The sequence below is a fragment of the Ursus maritimus genome, unplaced genomic scaffold, assembly GCF_017311325.1.
Source record: "Ursus maritimus isolate PB19 unplaced genomic scaffold, ASM1731132v1 scaffold_6, whole genome shotgun sequence".
NCBI classification, from domain to species: domain Eukaryota; kingdom Metazoa; phylum Chordata; class Mammalia; order Carnivora; family Ursidae; genus Ursus; species Ursus maritimus.
Genome location: NW_024426774.1, coordinates 63545945 through 63569493, shown reverse-complemented (window position 1 = coordinate 63569493; position 23549 = coordinate 63545945). Strand labels below are relative to the sequence as shown.

The window sequence follows — 23549 nt, the reverse complement described above, 5'->3', positions numbered from 1 at the left end:
GGGGAAGCACTTGTACCTTTATAATTTATGTTACAATGTTTAGCTATGTCCTTACCAGTCTGTTTCCACCAGTTGACTGAAAGTTGCCGGAGGGCAAGACACTGTCTTAGTCATCTTCCTCCACACCTCTTCCAAAAAAACTAATACAATGCTTGGTATAAAGCACCCTGAAGCAACTAGCCACTGCTTAAAACAGATGCCTATTAAAATTAAAGTCCAAGAAATCATCAGGTCGCAAGGACCTAATTCAATTCCTTTCTTCTTACAGAGAAGGAAATTTATTTCTAGAGAGATAAAATGGTTGTCAGTGGGACAGCAGAGACTAGAACTCACATCATCCACGATGTTTTTATTACACCACAATGGGTCTCCTTTGCATGACTTCTGTAGCATACGTATATTGGGTGTATCCATAGAGTTTTCTATTCACTAGTGAGCTGCTAGGACACTTAATTTAAAAAAAAAAAAAAAAGATTGAGTAAAAGAAGCGTGAGCAACAGTTTTCTCAGAGAAAAGGCTTCAATAACTATTTTCTAAAGAGAATGCTCAACCACTGCTTTTACTTCCTTCTTCAACCATCCCTACTTAGCCTTCAAGGTACTGCCCTCTTCCCTTACTTAATTCTAAACTATTAGGCTACAATCAGTACAGGCCAAGATCCCTAGGTTTAGTAAAATCAATCCAAGGAACTGCTGACTCCCGAGTGCTCCAATCTACTAGAGGACGGCTAACAGTAAGTTCTGGGAGGAAATGTTGGGTTAGAGAAAGTGGGACTTCACAAGCTATTATAATGCATTGCTCACATCACTGTTTATCCATGGTCTTCACCCACACTGTATCATTACCATGCTGCTCTGGGATTCTCAGACTCTTCTTTCTACCACTGTCTCCTAAACCATTTTATTGTGCTGTTTAAAAACCCTATTCCAGGGGCTCCTGGGTGGCTCAGTTGGTTGAGCATCTGACTCTGGGTTTTAGCTCAGGCCATTATCAGGTGAGATGGAGCCCCACGTCCAGCTCCATGCTCCGTGCAGAGTCGGCTTGAGATTCTCTCTCTCCCTCTCTCTTTGCCCCTCTCCTGTATTCTCTGTCTTTCCAAAATAAATAAATGTCTTAAAAAAAAATCCATTCCACTGTGAACTGTTTCCCCTAATCTTCAACCTCTTTACTGAACATTCCTACCACTACCTCCTTTCATGAAACCTGGCTCTTCCCTGCAGATACTGCTTTCCACATGTAACTCTAAATGGAGGCTATTTATTCTCTCACACCTGCATACTTGAGGGAGAGGAGGAGAGGTCAGTACCCTTCTTAGCTCACCAAGGCTGCTTCGAGACTACTATCTCAGAGGCCTTGGGCAAAGTCCTAGTTATTCAGCTATGACATTCTCTATCTTTCCTTACTGCCTCCATCTACCATCCTGCCAGCTGCCCTACTTGCCCTTTTACCAAAGTCTTTTGTCCCTGATTTCTAATCTTCTCCACCCCAAGTCCTGTCATCATCCTGAGTGACGATATGAGAGCAATCCAACTTCTTAGCCTCAAGGTTCACTTGACCTTAGCTCTAGCAACCTTCACCCGACTCAACTTCAGTCCCTGCCTCATGGCCAAACTTTGGCCATAATAATCCATCTAAGTTCAACATCCAGCAAATACACACGCACAACCCTACTTTGACCACAACCTCCAACCATTCCTGTGTTCATATTTTTTTTCTTTTTACTCTTAGTTCTTAGATCTAATTTGGACCACAAGTACTGTGACCTTCTATTCATCTATCTATCAACTCCCCCTGCTCTCTTCTTTATATTCTTCAACTTAGATGCCACAGTCCATCACATCAAACTACTATTATCTTCAATTACTTCGATTCACTGTCCTTTCGCTGGGCCAGGCCCCTCTAGCAAAACACAAGCGTGAATCAATACAAGCATTTGCCTTCCCTGAACCTATACCCAGGATGTTAAACACAATTAAAGAAAAATCATCCTGTCATACAGACTACCCTTCAACCTTGATTGGACTCTTAATACAATGCCTTCGTTTCCCTAGTCCGACCTCTTCCACCCAAGCATGTTCCAGTTCATTCTCAGCAAATGACCTAACATACCACCATAAAGAATAAACACAAACCATCATACACTCCCCTCAACTTCCAGCCACGAAACCAGCAGTTACCAACACCCAAACTTTCCCTTCCATTCACTACAATCAATGTCTTCTAAAACTGTTCCAATTCCTCCACCTGAATTCTGGATCTCATCCCATATACCATCCCCTCCTGACTTTTCTTTTCTTTTTTTTTTTTTTTTTTTAAGATTTTATCTATTTATTTTGACAGAGACAGCCAGCGAGAGAGGGAACACAAGCAGGGGGAGTGGGAGAAGAAGAAGCAGGCTCCTAGTGGAGAAGCCTGATGTGGGGTTCGATCCCAGGACTCCGGGATCACGCCCTGAGCCGAAGGCAGACGCTTAACAACTGCGCCACCCAGGCGCCCCAGCCCTCCTGACTTTTCTACTAGCAACTTTATTTAGACTTTCACGCTCATCTTTAAGAAAAAAGGCCCTTCCTCAACTCTATCCTCTCCCTTATTATTCTTGCTATCATTCTTTCTCCAAGATCTTAAACATTTTTTTTTTAAGAGACAGAGTGCAAGAGCAAATGAGGGGGATGGCAAAGGGAGAGAAAGAATCTCAAGCAGGCTCTGAGCGAGGCTCGACCTCACAACCCTGAGATCACGACCCGAGCTGAAATCAAGAGTTGGATGCTTAACCAACTGAGCTACCTAGGCCCCCCATGATCTCAAACTTAAAAATTGTCAACATCTAGTATCCATTTACTCAAGTCTCCTTCATTCACTCCTCACCCCTAGCCCTGTCCACCCACAACACCTATCATTGTTAGGCCAACACCTTCCCTACTTTTTGACAAATTTAGTCCTTATCTTAACCAAACTCTCTTGCATTTGATAATACTGAATAATTCTTCTACCTTCAAAGCTTCCCCTTTTCTTGGCTCTCCCTAGTTGATATCTGTGGCATCAATTACTATCTCTGAGCCCATAATAAATATCCACAAACAGCCAAGGTCTCTCTCAAAAGTTTCATATATATAACATCCATCACTTCTTGGAGGTCTCATAGGTACTTTAATACCAAAATATTCAAAACGGAATTTTTTATCTTCTCTCTTTAAACCCACTTTATTCTCTCATGTTGCCCCAGTTTCTCATACTGCCACACATGTATTTGGAAACACAAGGAACCCAGGGTTCCTGGAGTCATCTTTACCTTCTTCCCTTATCCTTCATGTCCATATCCAGTCAAACATCAACTCCTATGTCTCCATGCTCATCCCACCGCCTTAATATTCCTAATGTCCTCTTTCTTAGATTATAGCAACAATCTCTAACCTGGTCTCTCTGCCACTAGTACTACCCATCTCCGAAACATAAGTATACTCAATAAATAAATAATCACTACACATTTTTATAGAAAACACAGCTAAATTAGAACGCTAAATAAAAAAACACATGCGCAAATCACTCTACACAAATCAAGTGTGTGGGAAATGTAGTGTCAAAAGAAAAAAACGACAATCCCTACTTTTTGGAAGAATTCATAACAGCATACCTCAATTTATACTCTTCAACAAAATGTCTGCTACTCAATATGCTATACCTATTACTGGAAAATGTAGCAGTATACTGAAATATTGGAGACATGTTACAGAAATGTCCTTTCATAAAAATTTTAAATGAAGTAATTTCTGGGAAAACAATAGTAAATACATCTGAAAATATTTTGTTTTAACACCTCTTGCTCTTCATGCTATGAGGAAATACTGAAGGGAAAGAAAAGAAAGACAGACATGAAGCCAATTCTAATATAATCTTCCAGTTCTGCAGTATAATATAAAAAGGAGCAATGAATAATTGTGTGGAAAAAAGTTACAAGCAAAAGCAAGTAATGAGTACAAGAGGAGTTAAAAAAAAAAAAGCACTAAAACTTCTGAGACAGTAGAAAAGAATTTTTACCAATGTGATATATTAGAGACTATAAATGTAATATACTACAGAAAAATGTAGTGGAATGTTCCATGATAAGTCAAAAGGTGGCAAGAAAGTACAAAACAATGTATGGACTGATTACCTGAAGTTTTACTCAGCTCTGCTGAAAATATAGCAGATGGTGATCTGGTCTCTTGCTCTGTATCAGAAGGGGTTTTTTTCTCAGCTTCTTTCACAAGGACTGTGGGTTTGACTATACTGCCTATTTCTGTTTGAGTGGCCAAAGCAGAAACATCTGGAGGCAGTAAGGGCCCCTTCGAAATACCAGACCTGTCTTTGGAGAGTTCATCTGGGACATGGACTTTATCTTCATCTTTAGGTTGTACATTCTTGAAAGAAAGGTCGTGAGGTAACTCTGAGCAAGGTAATGACCCAGCTTCATCCTGGACATTAGCAATCTCACTTTTGTGGGATACTTCTAGATCAGTGTATTCCCTGGTTAATTTAGGAGAAGAATCAGTTTTAGAACTGACAAATGTAGGGAACTCATCTATAATCTCAATTGGAGACGAATCTGAGAATGTTTCACTCTCCCTTACTTTTGCTTCCTCAGCAATAAATAAGCCAGCATCTGAATAAACTGCAGTATTGAGCTCCTTCATCTGCAAAGGAACTTTCTCCTTTTGGGTCAATGCTGAAACTTCATCAGGTGACAAGTTATCTTTTGTGGTATCTAAATTGGGCTGAAAAGATTCCAAATACGGCTTTCCCCCCTCAGGTGGTAGTGAAGCACTGAGTTTTTCCTTATTTTCATGTTCCATCATCAACTGAGAAGCTTCCGTGAGATTTTCGTTCACAAGTATCACAGCTTCATCTTGTTTTTGTGGAACTTCAGGTATTGAATCATCACTAAATAAGTCCACCGGTTCAGAATCAGGTGACGAATCCTCAACTAACTCAGAATGATCAGCCACTGGCTGCGCGACTTTTGCTATTTCTGAGTAATCAGAGAAATCTGAGGACGGTTCAGTAGAGAGCTTCGTTTCTTTAATTAAATCACATGCGATAGAGATGTAAGGAGCTTCTGTCTCTTGAACACCTACATTAACCCTTCCAGGCTCTTCCATTTCTTCCTTTATACCTGATACAGTTTTTAGTGGTACATTCATGGCCTCTTCATACGGTGGGGGATTTTCAGGCTCAAGTTTTATGCTTTCATAATTAACTGAAGGAGGAGCTTCTAATTGTGATGGACTGGGCTGCACTGCAGAAGCACCAGCACTAGGAACTACAGAATTTAATGGTGCTTCCATAACAATGTCAGGCAAAACTGGTGAAGGGGTAGCTTCAGATTCTTCAAAAGACGGGCAAAGCTGTGCCGCCACAGGATAGAGGGATTCCTGCATAGCTTCTGATGCTTGAACCAAGTCCATTTTTGTTTCGAAAGCAATCTTTGTACCTGTAGCCTCATTCAATTCACTTTCACACGCTTCCTGTACTAAATCTGGGGTTAGACCTTCAGCCATGTTTGCCACGACTTCCTCAGCCACCTTTGACAAATTATCTGTTGTGACATAATCTGCCTCAGAATCCTCCTGTGTTGCTACAAGGAAAGGGTTTGATGTCTTGGTACTAAAATTCTTCTCCGTTACAATTTGGGCCTTTTTTTCTTCTATCTTTTTTTCATCTGTCTTATTTTCTGAAGTATGATCTTCCAACAAAGGAAAAATGTTTGTCGAAAGGTTTTCAGTTGCTGTCGGGTTAAAGGGAGCACATGTGATATAGGCTCCTGAACCATCTTTTACAGCCTCTGGTGTACTGGGAAAAGAAGTATCATCATTACTGCTTTCACTATCTTTTTCATGATTTGTTTGCTCAGGGCTGTCAGCAAAACATTTCTTATCCACTTTACTCTCTAACTTGCTCTCTATATTACCTCCAGCAGCCAACACATCGCTGTCTTGCTTAGAAGGATCTTTTACATCCCAAACCCGCTCAAACGGTTTGAAGTCTGCATATTCTTCCCTCATTGGAGCTTCTGCTGCAATTCCCTTTTCATTGAAACCGTCCTTTGTTTTTTCTGGAGACATAACTTTGTCCTCTTCTTTAACTGATTTATTAGTAAGGGCTATGGGTAACTCTTGTTGATTACGAAGGATGTTATTACTAACCAAATCCTCCTTTTCATCTTTATTCTCTTCCCTAGGATTTGCTACTATTACAGCAGATTCTGCTTTCGGAGAGCCACTCAATGACAGTCTCATTTCTGAGTATTCCAAGTGCGAAAACTCTGTTAAATCTCTGTCTACAAATGGATTTTTTGCCTTCTCAGTGAACTCTTCAGAAGCATCAGTTGAGGTTTCTTGAAGTGTTCCTTCGGTGGGTAATACTGGTAAATTACCAAGATATTCATGTTCTTTAAAAGAAGCAGCTGAGAGGGGAGACAGAGAAGGAAGAGAAGCAGCAGTTTCAAGCAGGACAGATGGAAAATCCTCTTGACCAGTGGAAACAGTGTTACCTGGCTGCTCCTTCAAGTCCATAATTTTTTCTGTGACCATGGACAGAAAGGAAAGTTAGAGAATGCCAGCGTTCTCAGAGTTAATGCAAGTTTTATGACAGATTCAAAATACTGTTAGTAAAGAGTTAATGTTAACTAAAATTAAATGTTAATAACAATAAATAAGTAGTCTTGAATCATTACTGAGAAAATTAAAGCTATTGTCAATAAAAGGTGCATGGCTACAGAGGCAATTACATGCTATGAAAAGGCATAAATTGAGTCTCTGGGAAAAAAAACCTCAAGTATAATCAATTGAGAAAAGCTACTTCTAACTAGTTTTAGAGGAAGACAAAAGAATTTGAGAAGAGAGTCTGACAGTGCAGAAAAGACACCGAATAATTAAATGCCAAAGAATGGCATTCATTCTATGAAAGCCTTTCAGCTATAAGTAAACTGCATTTGAAAAAAGGACTAGTCAACATATAAATGTAAATCAAGGGTCCAAGAATTCCTTACATATATCCAATTTATCAATCAGGTTCTGCCCATTTCTCTCTTGGACATAGCATATAAAATATAAATTTCAACTTTTTCAATAGACAAACATTCTTGGAACCATGCTAATTTTTAGTAAACTCAAACCACTCTGTACAGAGTTAATAAAACTAAAGAGTTAAAGTTAGAATACACAGAGGATAAAAGGCTAGCAGAAAGAACTTGCCTGTAGAGGAGTGTATCACAGGCTCAGATGCAGCAGGAAGAGCAAAAAGTGTCTCATCTGAAAAACAAATAGAATATAACCTCAGCAAAGATAAAGACAGAGTTTGAAGGAGACTAAAGGTAAGAGGAGCAAGCAAGGGTTCAGTTTGTAATGAGTTAAAACAAAACTTTTACAAAGAAAAAGCCAAGACGGAAAAGAAAAAGTAGTACTATCAGTAGTACCATTAATTCAGATTAAATTATCATGTATATTATAGAGATGATTAAATGATATCCATAGAACCTATCATTTCTCAAGAGGCAATAACAGGGTTATGTTAAAGAAATTTCAAACACCAAAGTGGCTTTAAGATATTCTTCTTCTCAGTTAACACATGGCATCCAAACTTTTATTCACATTTTCAGATAGGTAAATTTTTTGCCCTAATCGAAGCCAAAAATTTTAAAAATGCATTTGAATAAAATTAATAATTACTTTTGCTTAACCCTTTTTTATTAGCATATGTTCAGTTCAGAAGAACACTTTCAGAGAATCATGCATATTTTCTCATATTCCAGGTCTATCTCTAAAGAAAAACATTCTAATAGTCACTGTACACTAGTCTGTGAGGACATTAGTGCTATGTACCACTGTCCAAATTGCAAAGAAAACAGTAATTGTCATTAGGAAGATAATTATTATCATCAGTCTTGTTTTGCTTAAAATTAACATTGAGGGATACTTTTTTTTGAGAGAGAGGGAGAGCGCACACATGATGGGGGGTGGGGCAGAGGGAGAGGAAGAATCTTAAGCAGGCTCCACACTCAGCACGGAGCCCAAAGTGGATCTCATGACCCTGAGATCATGACCTGAGTCAAAATCAAGAGTCCAATGCTGAATCCACTGAGTCACCCTGGCATCCCAAGGGGATACTTGTTATTCTAAGTGCTTTACATGCAAGAACTCGTTTTATTCCCTACAACTCTATTGTTATAAGTGTGGAGTTAACACCCCCCATTTTACAGGTTAACAACAACAATAAACAACTGAGTCACAGAGGAGTAACTCACTCAATACGTAACTGGTGAGACTCCTGTCAATTCAACTCCAGAGCTCACTTTTTCAAACCCACATGTATGTTATGAACTGAATGTTTGTGTCCCCCCTCCCCCCAAATTCCTATGTTGAAGCCTTAATCTCCAATGTGATAGCATTTGGAAATGGCGCCAGCTGGGAGGTCATTAAGATTACAGGAGGTCATGACGGTGGGACCATGGTTTGATAGGGTTAGTGCCCTTATAAGAAAAGACACCAGAGAGCTTGCTCATGCCTGTGTGACCACACTTCCTCCACTTCCCTGCTCCTCCTCTTCCTCTCTCTGAGGGAGCCATATGAGCACACAATGAGATGGCAGCCACCTATAAGCCAAGAAATGAGGCCTCAGAATGAAACCTACCCTGCCCAAATCTTGATCTCAGACTTCCCAGCCTCCAGAATTGTGAGAAATAAATTTCTGTTGTTTAAGCCACCCAGTCTACAGTATTTTGGTGCGGCAGCCTGAGCCAACTAATACCCTACATATTGGCCTATTAAGCGTGCACAATGTCACTTTATATCTGCAGTTGGAAGATCCTGAGCTAAAGTTCTTCTGTGGTTTACACTAGAGAAAGGCAAAAGACAATTTGAAATAGCCTGAGGAATGACAGGAAGGTATTCCTTTAGTGCAGAGGACATAATAAATCTGGGCATTTCTATCTGGAAGGACAAGCTAGGCAAGGTTGATCAACAGAAAAAAACAAAGAGACGTGGCTATCATGAATATGAACATGTCTTCCAAAGATATTCCCCTTGATGAATAAGACAGTTGAATTCACAATGTCATATAAGTTTTAGATAAATCCACATTGGGCTTGATACCATATCTAAAGGATTCTTAGATGGGATAATGAGGGGAAAATCCATGGTACGCATTTGAAAAGGTCTTCTATAACCTAGAGCAATAGGTTGGATGGGCAACTCATCCAAACCAATAAGCCAAACCACCTTATGCGATTTTTTAAAACATACATGTGTACACACTTTTCATTTTTAAGATTTTATTTAGTTGAGAGAGTGCACGTGTGTGAGTGGGGAGAGGAGCAGAGGGAGAGGGTCAAGCAGACTCTGCACTGAGCTAGGACATGGGGCTTGATCTCAGGACCCTGAGATCATGACCTGAGCCAAAAATCAAGAGTCAGAGGCTCAATGGACTGAGCCACCCAGGCATCCCCGTGTGTACATACTTCCAAAAGACAACTATGTCATCTTCTTTGTAAAATTAGGGAATTGAAGAATTCCTTTCACTTAAAATAATGTATTATAATCTTGTGGAAAACTGAGATTTGGGGATCAAAGAGCAGAACCACACAGCTGCTCCATCTAAATAAAAGGCAGCAACTCCTCAACAAAATGGCTGTCTTTTTCATCTAGTTAATATAATTAAAGCCACTAATGCAGAGGCCAGTCTTCTTGGAAAGTGAACTCGAAACATGTTACTGTTAAAATTAGGGGGAAAACAAACTACAACTAAAATTGTGCCAAAAATTTAAAGTATTTTTTTAAATGTATCCTTATTCCTATCTAACACCAGACTCTCTCTTATAGTGAAAACTATAAGCCTGGCACTTGGCCGAATGAGAAAGTTTACAAATTGGTATTTCAAATATTCACTAAATTTTGAAAAAAGAAAAATCATAGATTCAGTCTAAAATCAACCATGAAACAAGTATTGCATTTCTAAAAGCGCTTAGAAAAAAAAAATCCAGAAGAGGTCGCTACCATTTGGCCCTCAAGAAGAGTGTTGCCCTGACTCCTCCTAAAGCGATCATGGGATCATGGGATCACACTGCTTCGGTTCAAATCCCAGATTCATCACTTAGAACTCTGTGACCCTGAGAAAGATATTACTTATCCCTACTGTGCCTCATTTCCTCATCTGTAAAATACGGATAGTAACAGTATCTACCTCAAAATGTTGGAAGGGAGAGAGGGGGGAAGAATTAGAAACAACCTGTCCTAAGTCAAAGAGCTAGGAGGCCAAACAGCAAGGATGTAAATATGTCTAACTCTCAAGTCCATGTGCTTTATCTTTCGGAGGGATGAGTATATGCATAAGTGCAACCTGTGTAAATTCTTCTTTCTTTATCAGTCCCTCAAGTTTGACCTCCTGAAATAAGGTAAATCATCAAGCAAATACCCTGTAATTACCTGAAATATTTGGTTATTTGCTTCTACTTCACAATATAGTAACATTTATAGAGATGGTAATGTTGACCAGGCACATTTATTTTAGATGCTCTTTCAATGTTCAAACCACCCTAATAAAGTTAGGTACTTCTGTTATCCTCATTTCAGAAATGAAGAAACAGGCATAAAAGGCTAGGTAACTACCCCAGACTCACAAAACTGAAAAACGATGGATCTGAGATTTGAATTCAGAGTATACAGGTCTATGTTCTTTTCTTTAACCACTCTGTAGTACTTCCTTTCCTGGACTTTATAAATTGAGAATGTTAAAATTTTAATAAATAAAATTAAAGATGTTAAAGAAAAATTTTGATTGACAACACTTATATATCATAAGCTACCAAATTCTAAGGCTAAACAATTATTTTGTTTTGAAAAAAAAATTACTGATTTTAGGTTAGTCTTCCTTTTTCTGTAAAAGATCCTAACTTTCACAAGTGAATAATAAACTATTTTATAATCAGGGACACTATATTAAAAGTGTAACATTTTGAATTACTGAGACATGTTATATATACACTTATACTACTACTAGGTTTACAAAAAAGGTAATCAACTCCCCCTTGTATGATCTATGATTATGTCAAATTCTAACCACTGGATGAAACTGAAACTTTGATCATCAACTTCATTTGTGTTATTCTGAACAAACAAAAAAAAATAATATTAAGGACTCAATTATACCCACACTAAGTAAAAACACAGTGGCATATTTAAGTAAACAAGTTTTTTACTAATTAATATGCAAAAGGGTAGCCAGAACTTTTCTATTAAGTCTCTTTACTGCCAAATTAATATTCCTAAAAGAACAATTCTATATATTCTCTTGCACAAAACATTTAAAAGCTCCAGTTATCCACTGAATTATACCTAAAACTCTTAAAGCCCAGCAATATATGGCCCCAAGTTAGCCATCTAAACTTATTTCAACGACTTCTCACACAACATATTAACCAAACATAACTCTTCCCAACCAAACCCCTCCTTTCACTTCCTGCATATCAGAATGCTCACATCCAGTAAAACACAAATTCACCATATTCAGCCTTACTAACTTTCTTTTTAAAACATACCCAACCTTGGGGCACGTGGGTGGCTCAGTCGGTTAAGTGGCTGCCTTTGGCTCAGGTCGTGATCTCAGGGTCCTGGGATCAAGACCCACAGTGGGCTCCCTGCTTGGTGGGGAGTCTGCTTCTCCCTCTCTCTCTGACCCTCCTCCCCGCTTGTTCTCTCTCTCTCCCTCCTTCTCTCTCTCTCGCTCTCAAAAAAAAATACAAAATAAAAAAATAAAAAATAAAACATACTCATCCTTATTTTTGTTAATCTACCACATTTCCAGTTATCTAAGCTCAGAGAATTAAGTAACTTATTCAAAGTCACATAGCTAATGACAAAGCTAGAAAATTATAATTTAACTATCACTATAATCAGATATTTCCTTATTACCCTCAGTAAAATGAATAGACTCACTATACTTTTGACAGTATGAAGAATGAATACGCTTCATAAAACAACTTTTTCCAAATGAACTATTCTTTATTTGATGGCCCTAATGCTAGTTTCCTTTCCTTACTCAAGTTTAAATCTACAGTGCAAATTTAAACTGTTTCAGGGCTATATATTTTGAATACTAATTATTTCCATCACACAAGGATCGGTTTCAAAATTAAAGCTCACTGAAGAGATTTATTTTTTTAAGTCAGTCACTTTTTTAAAAAGTTAAAGTGGTACGTCAGTTTTGAACTTACTACTGGTCTATTTAAAATATGCTATCACAATCTCACTATTGTTCACATACTCTTATACTGAATATTTTTCTTAATATGTTCATTTCAAAACCTGCTTATCAACCAAAAGTATAATTCGTCAATAAAAATCATAACTGATAAAACACAGGAAATAAACTGCATTTTAAAATCACAGAGAATTTCTGCTATGAGAATAATTCTATCAGATTAACTAACATAAATAACTATAAAACAGGGAAAAACATATGAAGCAACTATCTTCAGACACTGGACAACAGGAAGTATGGGGTGTGATTCCTGAGAAGTGGGAAGCACACCAGATGATGCCCTGGCTTTCTGCTTGAAAACCCTTTGTCCACAGCACATGGAAAAGGAGCCCAAGAATACTGCACTCTTGCTGAGCTGAGGAGGCTGCTGAGTTGTCTGGAATTTGTGGCGCAAGGTAACATAAAAAAGAAAACTTCATAGAAAAGGAGCTCCAGAAATCTGGTTAGAGGGTCCTTTTAAATCTTTGGCTCAATTATGCTGCACATATATGGCACAAGACCTACAGAGGCCAAGCAGAGAATCTATGACAGTTGTGAGCTGAACAGATATTTTCGAGGTCAGACGCTGTACTGGAAGACATGACCAAAAGTTTCTGACAAACCAGAGTGGAGACGTCTTGCTAAACACCCCAAGTATAAAAATGAGACCCCAGAAAAGGCACACTGTAAGAGGAAGACTACTTTAACTCTGAACTAAAGGCTACCTAGTCTGGATTACATGGCCTAGACTTGGACCAAGTCAGCAAAATATGGCTCATGGGACAAAGTTATATTGGAAGACAGCCAAGTCCATTTGTGTGCATTGTCTATGGCTATGTTGTCATATAAGGGCAAACCTGAGTAGTTACAAAAGGACCTATACAACCCACAAGCCTAAAATATTTACTGTCTTATTCTTACAAAAAAAAAAAAAAAAAAAAGCCAACACCTGCTCTAGACCCTACCTTTAAAATCAGGACTTGAAAAGATCAGGATGATTTGCCAGCAAACTGACTTCCAGAACAACACTAACAACACACCCAAGACGACCAGTACAGAATAAAATACTACTGGACATGAAAAGACACACGGAAATATGAGCATAAATTAAAAAAACAGCTAATATAAACAGAGAAATAATCTAAACATTGTATTAGCAAACATTAAAATGTAAACTAAAATAGCTATTAAGTATGTACAGCAAAAGACGGGCATAATAAGTGAATGGACAGAGAATCTTGGTAAAGAAATACAGCTGAGAGAGAACCAAATAAAAATTCTATGACAGAAAGCTATATTAAGTGAAAGAAAAATTCACTAGATGGGCCTAAAAGCAGATTGGGCAGTGAAGAGAAGATCAATAAGCTTAAAGAACGAGCAATTAGAAACCATCCAAACTGAAGCACAGCATGGGGGAAAAAAGAAATGAAGTCTCAGCAACCTGTGCGACAACCAAGAAGTTACAGTATATGCAACTGGAGTCCCCGAAAAAGGCAACAGTGACTGAAGCAGAAAAATAAGTAAATAAATAAAGACATAATGGCCTAAAATTTGACAACTGTGACGGAAAATACCAACTCAGAGAGCCAAGAAGCTCAATGAATAAACACTGAGTAGAAAAAACACAAAACCGCAAAGAAGTACACTGTTGAGATCAAATTGCTGAAAACCAAACACATAGAAAATCTTAAAAACAAAGGAAACAGGCAGGGAAACAACAAGAATGACCTGACCTGTCACTAGAAACAATGGAATGCAAAAGATAACATCTTTATATGATACAAAATCTACCAACCTATAATTTTATCTGTCAATTCTTATTATTCACTGATTGCCTATTTGCCGATTGCCTGCTCACTAAACTGATATTCCCTAAATCAATACTTACAGCAGTGGATGTGTGCAGAGCAGCGACCCCAACATACATTCCCAGGTGAGGTCAAACAAGGCAAGCCTATGCCTTCTTGTTTCAGCTCTCATACTCAAGACGAGTGTACTTTTTGCAGTTTATTTAGTGCCATATTTTTTGCATTTTTTTTTTGTGATTTTGTTGGTGACTTTGCTATTTAAAATATCCTCTAAGAATAGTGGACTGTCTAGTGTTCTGTGTAGTGTTCTTAACCACAAGGTGGCCATGATGTGCCTTACAGAGAAAATACATGTGTTAGATAAGCTTCATTCACGCATAAGTTACCGTTCTCTTGGCCATGAGTTCAGTGTTAATAAATCAACAATATACATTAAATAATGCATCTTTAAATAGAAACACGTAAAACAAAGTTACATATTCATCATTAACAAAAATGGTATGACTAGAGGTTCACAGGAACCTAACCCTGCATCTCCCCTAGAGGCAATGATTCAGTATTTGCTAATTCAGTGTTTTCCGTGACTTTATAGAACTTAACTACCATGAACAAGACTGACTGTATTCATCAAAAATATGCTTCAAAAATACAGATGAATAAAAATATTATCAGATAATAAAAGATGAAAACAAAAGCTGAAAGAAATTATCACCAAGAGACCTGTACTACAATAAATGTTCAATGAAGTTCTTCAGACTGAAGGAAAATGATACTAGGTAGTAACCTGGATCTTCAGAAACAAAGAACAAAAATGTTAAATATCTGAGTAAATACAAAATATTCTCGTTTCATAATTTCTCTAAAGAAATGATAAATATGAGTAGATACACACTATTATTCTCATTTCTTAATTTCTTTAAAGAATTGATTTCTGAATCTCAAATAATTACTATATGCAATTAAGTGGAATAGGCAGACATACTTACTACGTAGTATAAACTCAGTTTCCCTAAGTTCAAGTTGATTGTTCAAGTCCCTCTCCTGCAATACAGCATGGCAAGTCTGTCACTTGGCCCTCTCAGTGTTGATCTATGGGAAATGGGGCTTAGGGCACCTGCACAAGAAAATGCTGATATGCCAGCTATTATCACTTATGTAAGTAATAAAGTCCTTTGTCTCTGACCCAGGCATCTGTGTCTTCTGCCAGCATTCAAGAAACTATGGCAAGCTATCCTGTTAGCTTGTTATGGGATAAACCCTATGTTTCAAACCCGAAAATGCCAATGTTCCATATATTGCTCTCTAGACTCAATGCAATCCCAAATTCCCTGCAGACATTTTGTAGACATGAACAAGCTGATTCTAAAATGTTTATGTAAGGGCGCCTGGGTGGCTCAGTCGTTAAGCGTGTGTCTTTGGCTCAGGGCGTGATCCCAGGGTCCTGGGATCGAGCCCCAAATCGGGCTCCTCTGCTGAGAGCCTGCTTCCTCCTCTCCCACTCCCCCTGCCTGTGTTCCCCCTCTCCCTGGCTGTCTCTCTCTCTCTCTGTCAAATAAATAAATAAAATATTAAAAAAAAAAAAAAAAAAGAATGGGTAAATGAGAAAGTATGATGGTAGGTATAGGTGGTAGTTTTCAGTCCTTGTTCAAAAGCGATATGTCTTATAGCCCTAATCCTTATAGCAGGTCTGTGTTCTGTGATATAGATGGCCTGTAACACATTACATAATTAAACACTTACTTGGTCTTCTAAGTTCTGACTTTCCTAATTCACCTTATACAAGGAAAAGCATCTAAGTTTTTATCAAGTTGTTTTGCATTAAAATTAAAATATCAGAACTTGATAGATTTAATATTAAACCTTTCTATAATTTAATAATGATATTGATTAGTTGAGACTGGGAAGTTTTATAGGCTATTTATGAAAGGGATTTACATGGTTTAAGCATATTTAATAATTTCCTTAGAACAAAGAAAAAAAAATTTTTTTAAGGAAATTCCCTTCTTTTTTGAGATCAAAGACTCCAGTAGTTTTAAAAAAATGTTTTTCAGGGCGCCTGGGTGGTGCAGTTGGTTAAGCGACTGACTCCTGGTTTCAGCTCAGGTCATGATTTCATGGTTCATGGATATCCCCCCCTCCATTAGGCTCCACATTCAGTGAGGAGTTTCTCACTTCTGCTTAAGTTTCTCTCTCCCTCTCTCTCTCTCTGCTTCCCCCCCACACACACCCAGCTCTCTAAATAAGTCATTCTTTAAAAAAGATGTTTTTCATGCTTTAAGTCAGGTTTTACCTAGCACTGTCAAAACACTGAGATAAATAAATTTAATAATGGCACCTTCCAATTACTCAAGTTTACAAGTCTGTCTGTAAAACTGGAGACAAAAAATGTGCAGGCAGACCTAGAACCCAATTAAGGTTTTTTTCTCTTTTCACAAAAGCTGTTGACAAGCAGGTAAGTTTATGATTGCCCCTACAGTACAATCACAAAACTCCTCCTGTTTTAAGACAGCAGAAAATTCTTTCCAACAAGGGCCTTATGTTTTTCCCTTAATCTGCTACATGTAGTTCTCATAAATTCTCTCTACTCATCTTTTTGTCCCCATATTTAGCCCTAAGCCTGGCTTAAAAAAAAAAAAGAGTATGCTAATTTTTTAATTAACATTGAATTTCTAAGGGACCACCAATATAACTAGGCAACTGCTAAATCTATTTAAACAACAAAACTTTATAAGCCTTCTTCACCTACTGTAACAATTCCATCAATGGGAAGAACAAGCTATTAAAGAAATCATGTTTTGTTTTGTTTTTAAAACTTGTGGGCCACTTAAGTAAAGGATTCAGAGACTGCTAAAACAATAATCCGATATTTAGTAGCTACAGCTCTAACTACAAGAGTATAGAGAATGTTTCTTCCCTTCTCAAGTTTTTTTTTTGTTTGCTTGTTTTAGAAATGAAAAAGCAAGATGACTTCTCTTTACTGGTCTATGTACGATCAACTGAAAAGAGGGGGCCAAATATCTATGCAACCCAGCATTTCAAGTGCTTCCTACTAAGTAGGCCAGAATACTTAATAATTGCTTTTAAAAGCCTATATTTCACATAGTTATAAACTAATTTAAAAAAATACATGTTAATAAAAACCATGCCTGTAGAAAAAATATGTAATATCAATCCAAAAACACATCAATTTTCTCCTAAATTAATGCATAAACTTAATGTAACCACACTCTTATTCCAACAGAGGGAGAGGGGATTAAATAAACAATTTTTTTAAATCAGGCAGAAAACTATACAAGCATAGATAGCCAGAAAAAAATAATTATGGAAAAGCCTTTCAGCTAGTATTTCATTTGAAAATTATAGCAATTAAAACAGCTTGGTACCTATACATGAAAAAACAGACACGGAACAGAAGAGGAAATATTTCACCCATACTACAAGCATAGGACAAAAGTGGCATTTTAAAAAGAGAAAAAAATAAGATGGATGATTCAACACAAATGGTATTCGGAAAAATGAGAAATCATGCTGAAAAATAAAATTATATCACTACTTCACTCCCTAGAATAAAATAAACTGCAGGAAATCAAAGAATTAAATGTCAAAATGAAATCGTAAAAATCGTAAAAGTACTAAGGGAAACATGGGAACAATTTTTACAATCTTAGAGAAGGTCTAAGAATTACACAAAACTCAATGACTTGTAGGACTCAAAGGCATAAAAGAAAATGATAAATCTGACTACATAAAATTTCTGCACAGAAAGTATACCCAAGGTCAAAATACAAATAACAAATCATGAAAAAATTTTCAGGACACAACAAAAGGCTAATTTCCTTACAATAGATCACATGTTCCTACATCTGTAAGAACAAAACCCCACAGGAATAGGCAAAAGCTGTGATCAGAAAAAACTTACTGGCGCCTAAGCCAAAAAAAACCTCTGAAATGTAAATTTTTTAAAAAAGAAAATTTCCTAAGCCATTTACTAGTCTTACCAATACACTGTATTGGTAAAGGCATAAGGAAAAAGTAACTTTTTTTTTTTAAAGATTTTATTTATTTATTTAACAGAGATAGAGACAGCCAGCGAGAGAGGGAACACAGCAGGGAGAGTGGGAGAGGAAGAAGCAGGCTCACAGTGGAGGAGCCTGATGTGGGGCTCGATCCCATAACGCCGGGATCACGCCCTGAGCCGAAGGCAGACGCTTAACCGCTGTGCCACCCAGGCGCCCCAGGAAAAAGGAACTTTAAACACAGTATTGGTGGGAACAGAGGTTGCAATAACTTTTTGTAATACAATTTGGCATTATCTATCAAAGTTTTAAGCGCACATACACTTTGAACCAGTAATTCTACTTGCATGAATTTATCCTACAACACATATAACATGTATTCTCAAAGAAGTATATACAAGTGCTAACAGCAACATTATTTATAACAGAAAAAGTTGAGAAACAACCCAATTAACCATCCATAAGAGATTCATCAATAAAATGATACATCCATATACCTTGTACATGCAAAATGATACATCCATATACCTTGTACATGCAAATAAATGCTTGTACATGCAAATAAATGCTTTCATTCATAAGAATTCATGAGAAAATATTGTAATTCTGGGACTATAGAGAATTTGAACATCGGTTTTCATCTATAATATTCATTCAACAAATCTAACCGCCTACACCACATCTAAGGCACTGTGCTCAGCAATAAAGATATGTCACATAGTCCTTTTCCTCAAGGGAAAAAAAAGTAATATAGCCCCTTACCCCAAGGAGCATACAGTCTGGCAGAGAATAGAAATGAGTAAACATACCATTACCATATATGGTATGATATATACAATGAGGTAAGAATAGAATGTTATGAGAATACATGAGCAAAACAACTTAAAAATAATCACCATTCCAGAAACAAAACCAACAGCTTAAATGCAAAATTATTAACTCCTCCTTTAGAGTTGAAAAGAATCATTAGCCAATAGTCTGAGAAGACCTTAGCATCTGTGAAGCTGGGTCCCATGTCTACGTCCTATAGAAGCCAGCCACAAAAGTCACCTTCACCCTTCTAAACACTGATGAATTATGGTCTGCCCTTACAATTTCCATTCCTAATACTGTCACCCCCTGAGGGACCTTCTAGGGTCCATATTTAGAAGAGGTACAAAAAGTCTCAAGGAATGTACTGTAATACTAATGTATCTGCAACATTACTTCTACTTAATCAGAAGTTTCAGGAAAGAATCAAGAAATATCATCCACTAAGTAGGTATTTTTTCCTGGGCTAGCAAAGTATCTTTAAAATGTACCATTTAATTTGGGGCCTTGCATCAGCAGTGTTTCAAATAAATTGCTTTTAGGTAGATTATGAAATACCTATACATTAAACAGAGCTAATTATTAGAAAATAGATAATATGCTCCTTTTTAGAAAAAAATTTTTTTATAAAGATAGCAAATCTTGGGACGCCTGGGTGGCTCAGTCAGTTAAGCATCTGCCTTCAGCTCAGGTCATGATCCCAGGGTCCTGGGATCAAGTCCTGCCTCCGGCTCCTTGCTCAGCGGGGAGCCTGCTTCTCCCTCTGCCTGCCACTCCCATTGCTTGCGCACTCTCTCTCTCTGATAAATAAAATTTTAGAAAAAAAAGATAGCAAATATTCCAAGTTTACAAGGAGATAGTGCTAAAATAGCATGTTTTTAAATACTATTCCTTGTAATGAGGTATTTATCAGAGGTTCAATTTATATTCATCACTTCATTTTAAAGAGGTCTGAGGGAGCTTGCCAGTTACTAAAAAGGACTATAAATTTGACACGGAGCATGCTAGGAACCAATCTAAAATGTAACTCAACTTATCCATAAGAAGCATACTAGTTCCCAACTTTTATTCCCAGTCAGAAATTAGAAAAGGCTTAACAAAAGAAATTATTCAGAATCTGTAAATTCATCAGTTCTTTTCCTTGTTACCATTTTCAAAGGAGGATAGGGAATGGATAGGGCATGATAACTCCTTCTATAGAAGAAAATGCTTCCCGGTAGTGTCACATCACTGTTTACTTAAATTTTATATTAAGAACTGGTACTCAAGATTTTAAACTATACAGCACTCAAAATCTTTCAACATTTCTACTATGTGCTCTTATGCCACTGTATCTAATCATATAATTAGTGACTTTATAAAAGACTAATAATTTTTAATCCCAAGCCATAAGCTGTATTTATGAGCAATATTCAATTCTATACAAATTTCCACTGCAATTAACAAATTTGGACAGTCTCTGAAATTGATTTAGTTAAGAATCAACGTTCTTTATGTTTACATCCTTTGCCTCCAAGTCCTATCAATTCTTCTTTCATAAAATCTTTTTTTAACCTAACTATAAAAATAGAGATTTGCAGCCAAAAAACCATGCTGCTTGTAGTGTCTTACATTCCTCCCTTCTATTGCATTTTCATTGACTGGAGCAGTAGTGAACTAGTTCAGGCTCTACTCACCTCTTTCAGAACTACTGCAAAAGCATTCTAAATAGTTGCCCTGTTCTTCTTTCCAACTTATCTTGAATACTGTCACCAATTCATTTTCTTTCTAACACTGCTTTCATGATGTCATGCCTCAGTTCAATAATCTCCAATGGCCTCCCAGAGCATAAAGCAATAATTCAGAACAAGGGTAAAAAATCACGAAAGAACTTTACATTTTGGGAAGAACAACAAAAACATTTTTGTTTCATAATATCAATTACCAAAAGCAAGAGCAACTGTGGATGGCAGAGAATGGATAAAAACAGGATACTAAAACCCTAGTACCTTAATTTAGTATTCAATATGCTTCAGAATCCAGATCTACCACATTTTCAATCTTAACACTGGTTTAAAACATGCCCAGAGACCAGCTCAATGTCATTGTTAATGATGTTTATATTTCTCTCAACACAATTTCTATGCAGCATTTTCTTCACGTATCCTCAAAGCCCTTTAACCAACCATCTTTTCAAAGTGAAGCCAAATGTTTTCTCCGTGAAAAATGGTCGAGAGGCTTCCGTCTCACTTCATTATTGCATTACAATGGGGACGCTCCAAGCACAACAGTAAACAGCAAAATTACTACTTTCCTAGTGATGGGAATCGGAGTTTACTCAAAAATAATGTAAACAAAAATGTTAAATGCACAAGTGTCAGGAGTCTGCCCAACTCAGTAAATATAACCCTTTTCCCATCGGGCTGCTCTATGTTTTTAACCATGTCCTGCACATTTCTCACCTTGTCTTTACTCACATCAGTTCTCGCAATTCCTCTCAATCTTCAAAACTACATTTTTGCTCCAAAATCACAATATAATTATTAAGGAGCATATTCCTAAAACAAAGAATATCTTTTTTTAAAAAGCCAAACTTTTTACCATGGCCTGTTAGAAACACCTCCCCACCTACACCTGATACCAGTGTCTCGCAAGTTTTTCTAATTAGTCTTCTTACTAGACTTTCAAACACACAAACCTAATTCCTGCCTCAAGGCTTTTGCCTCCCTATGGGTTGCATGGAAATTTTTATCTGTAGCTCAAATCTCATCGCCTCACAAAGGCATTTCTCAATGCCACCCTACTTAAAAACAATCCCCCCCCACACACACCCCAATCATTTTCTATACCATCACCCTGTTTATTTTCCTCGTAACACTTGCCACTATTCTGAGTTCCTTACTTACGTGATTACCTTACTCCCCTCATGGGGAACACATGTGTCTTGCTTATTTGCTATAGCCTCATAGCCTAGAATAGGACCTGTCTCTTTGTAGGTAATCAGTCATCAGCTGAATGAATGAACAAACTGTTAGGAACCTGAGACTCACAGAAATGGTTTAACTATCCATGACCATAATCATGATATTCAGTGGTTTACTAACGGAACTAGAGTTTCCAAATAGCTATCATCAATACAGAATTAGGGAACTATATAAAGATAAGAGTCCCTGAGTAGGCAATACTCTCTGCCCTTTGTTTTCCAAACTTAGTATTCCAAAAGTCAAAATTCCAAGAGAATGCTGTCTCTCCTGAAACCCTTATGTTCGGAGATCAGAACTCTTCTCTTTGTTCCCATACTAGAATACAAGATGACAAATCAGTATGCCTTTGTTAATCATTAGATTTCCCATTTGCAAATTTCTTACTACTCTTTATTCTTCTACCTCACCTTAGTTTCTCTTAAATGTGTTTTTTAATTCAGAAAAAGGACAGATTGTGTTATTCCTCATCTTCTAATATCTTTAGTGTAACGATTAGTGTTTTGAGTAATGCTCTGGGGTATGTTATTATCAAAATGTTATTCAGAAACATCACAATTGTCTTATTTCCCTGTTGTGGAGGAATGAACTGAAAAAAATATTTTTTCTGTGATCTCAGATTGATTTTCTTCTAGAAAATGAACCATGTCTAAAATCCTACAAGGCGATGAAGATTTCTCAGCAGGCAGTTACACTACCAGATTCTCGCCCTTTTATACATAAAGATCCTACTGCTTGCTGGTGGGACACTTTCTGCCCCCAAAGTAACAAGATACATGCTAATAAGTTAATAACTTGTCTAGTAAGATTCTCTATCTCTAACAAACCTGATTTTTTTCTCTTCCAAAATAAACAATTTCCCAAAATGAAAAGGGTAATAAAACAACGTTCCTTTAAATACATATATATAAAATCAGGTACTAAAGTGAATGAAAAGATATGGAAACTGTTTATAGACTATGCAGATTTGTCCCTGTCGACCTAAAACATGTAACTTCTAAGAAACAGTATTTCTAACCACTACATGAAAATATCTTTCTCTAAACACTTCATTAAGTCGAGCGGCAAATCTGCCACAAATTCAATTGGCCTATTCGCGGTAAAAACCCCACAGGTTTCCCTTCTTTAAGAATGTCAACCATTTTGCCTTTTTTTCCTCTCCCATTCAATTATAATGCATTAAGAGCCTAAAACCACACTAACAGCAATTCTTCTCACAAAGCAGCTGAGACCCTGGTAGAACTGCGCCCCCTCATATCACAAATGCTCAGATCCCACTTCCCCGGCTGGGTTTAGCTGGGGAGTCGCCACATCACAACCCGGGTAAACTGGGCGGTGGCAGGACTTTGCCAGAACTCTCGTCTTCCCAATTCTCCACGCGCCACACCACTGGAGGCGCTCTCTCTTCACTGCAGTTGGGTCAGTGTGGATGTTTTCCACTGGGCCAGCTCCCCACCAGCGCAAGAGTCGAGAGGAAGGGGGATGAGGCGTTGGGGGGCCACCCAAGCTAGGGAGAAGGTGAGGAGGGGGGCCAGGGCTCAATGCTGGCAAACAGACTAGCGGCAAAACTGCGCCTTTTCCCTAGGAGCAACCCAGACTGGTAGACAAAAGATTAAGGGCGCCAAGGCCTTTCCATCCTCACCCGGGAGCCTAGCCAGCCCAATGTATCCACAACCTTAGTTCCTAGA

The 23549-nt window shown here is 37.6% G+C and overlaps 1 protein-coding gene across 3 annotated transcripts in view; it reads right to left on the bottom strand.

The window, feature by feature from the left end:
• The window catches only part of RTN4 (reticulon 4), a 68922-nt gene that overhangs the window by 44281 nt on the left and 1092 nt on the right, over nt 1–23549 (bottom strand). The window contains exons 2-3 of one of the 3 annotated variants that reach the window (XM_040623476.1): nt 7230–7286; nt 4151–6556 (exon numbers count right to left, since the gene is read on the bottom strand). The exons of 1 other annotated variant lie outside the window; for it this stretch is intronic. In XM_040623476.1, the coding sequence (XP_040479410.1) occupies nt 4151–6556; nt 7230–7286 (2463 nt within the window). The remainder of the gene's footprint in view (nt 1–4150; nt 6557–7229; nt 7287–23549) is intronic. One more of the 3 variants, XM_040623473.1, reaches the window with a different exon arrangement.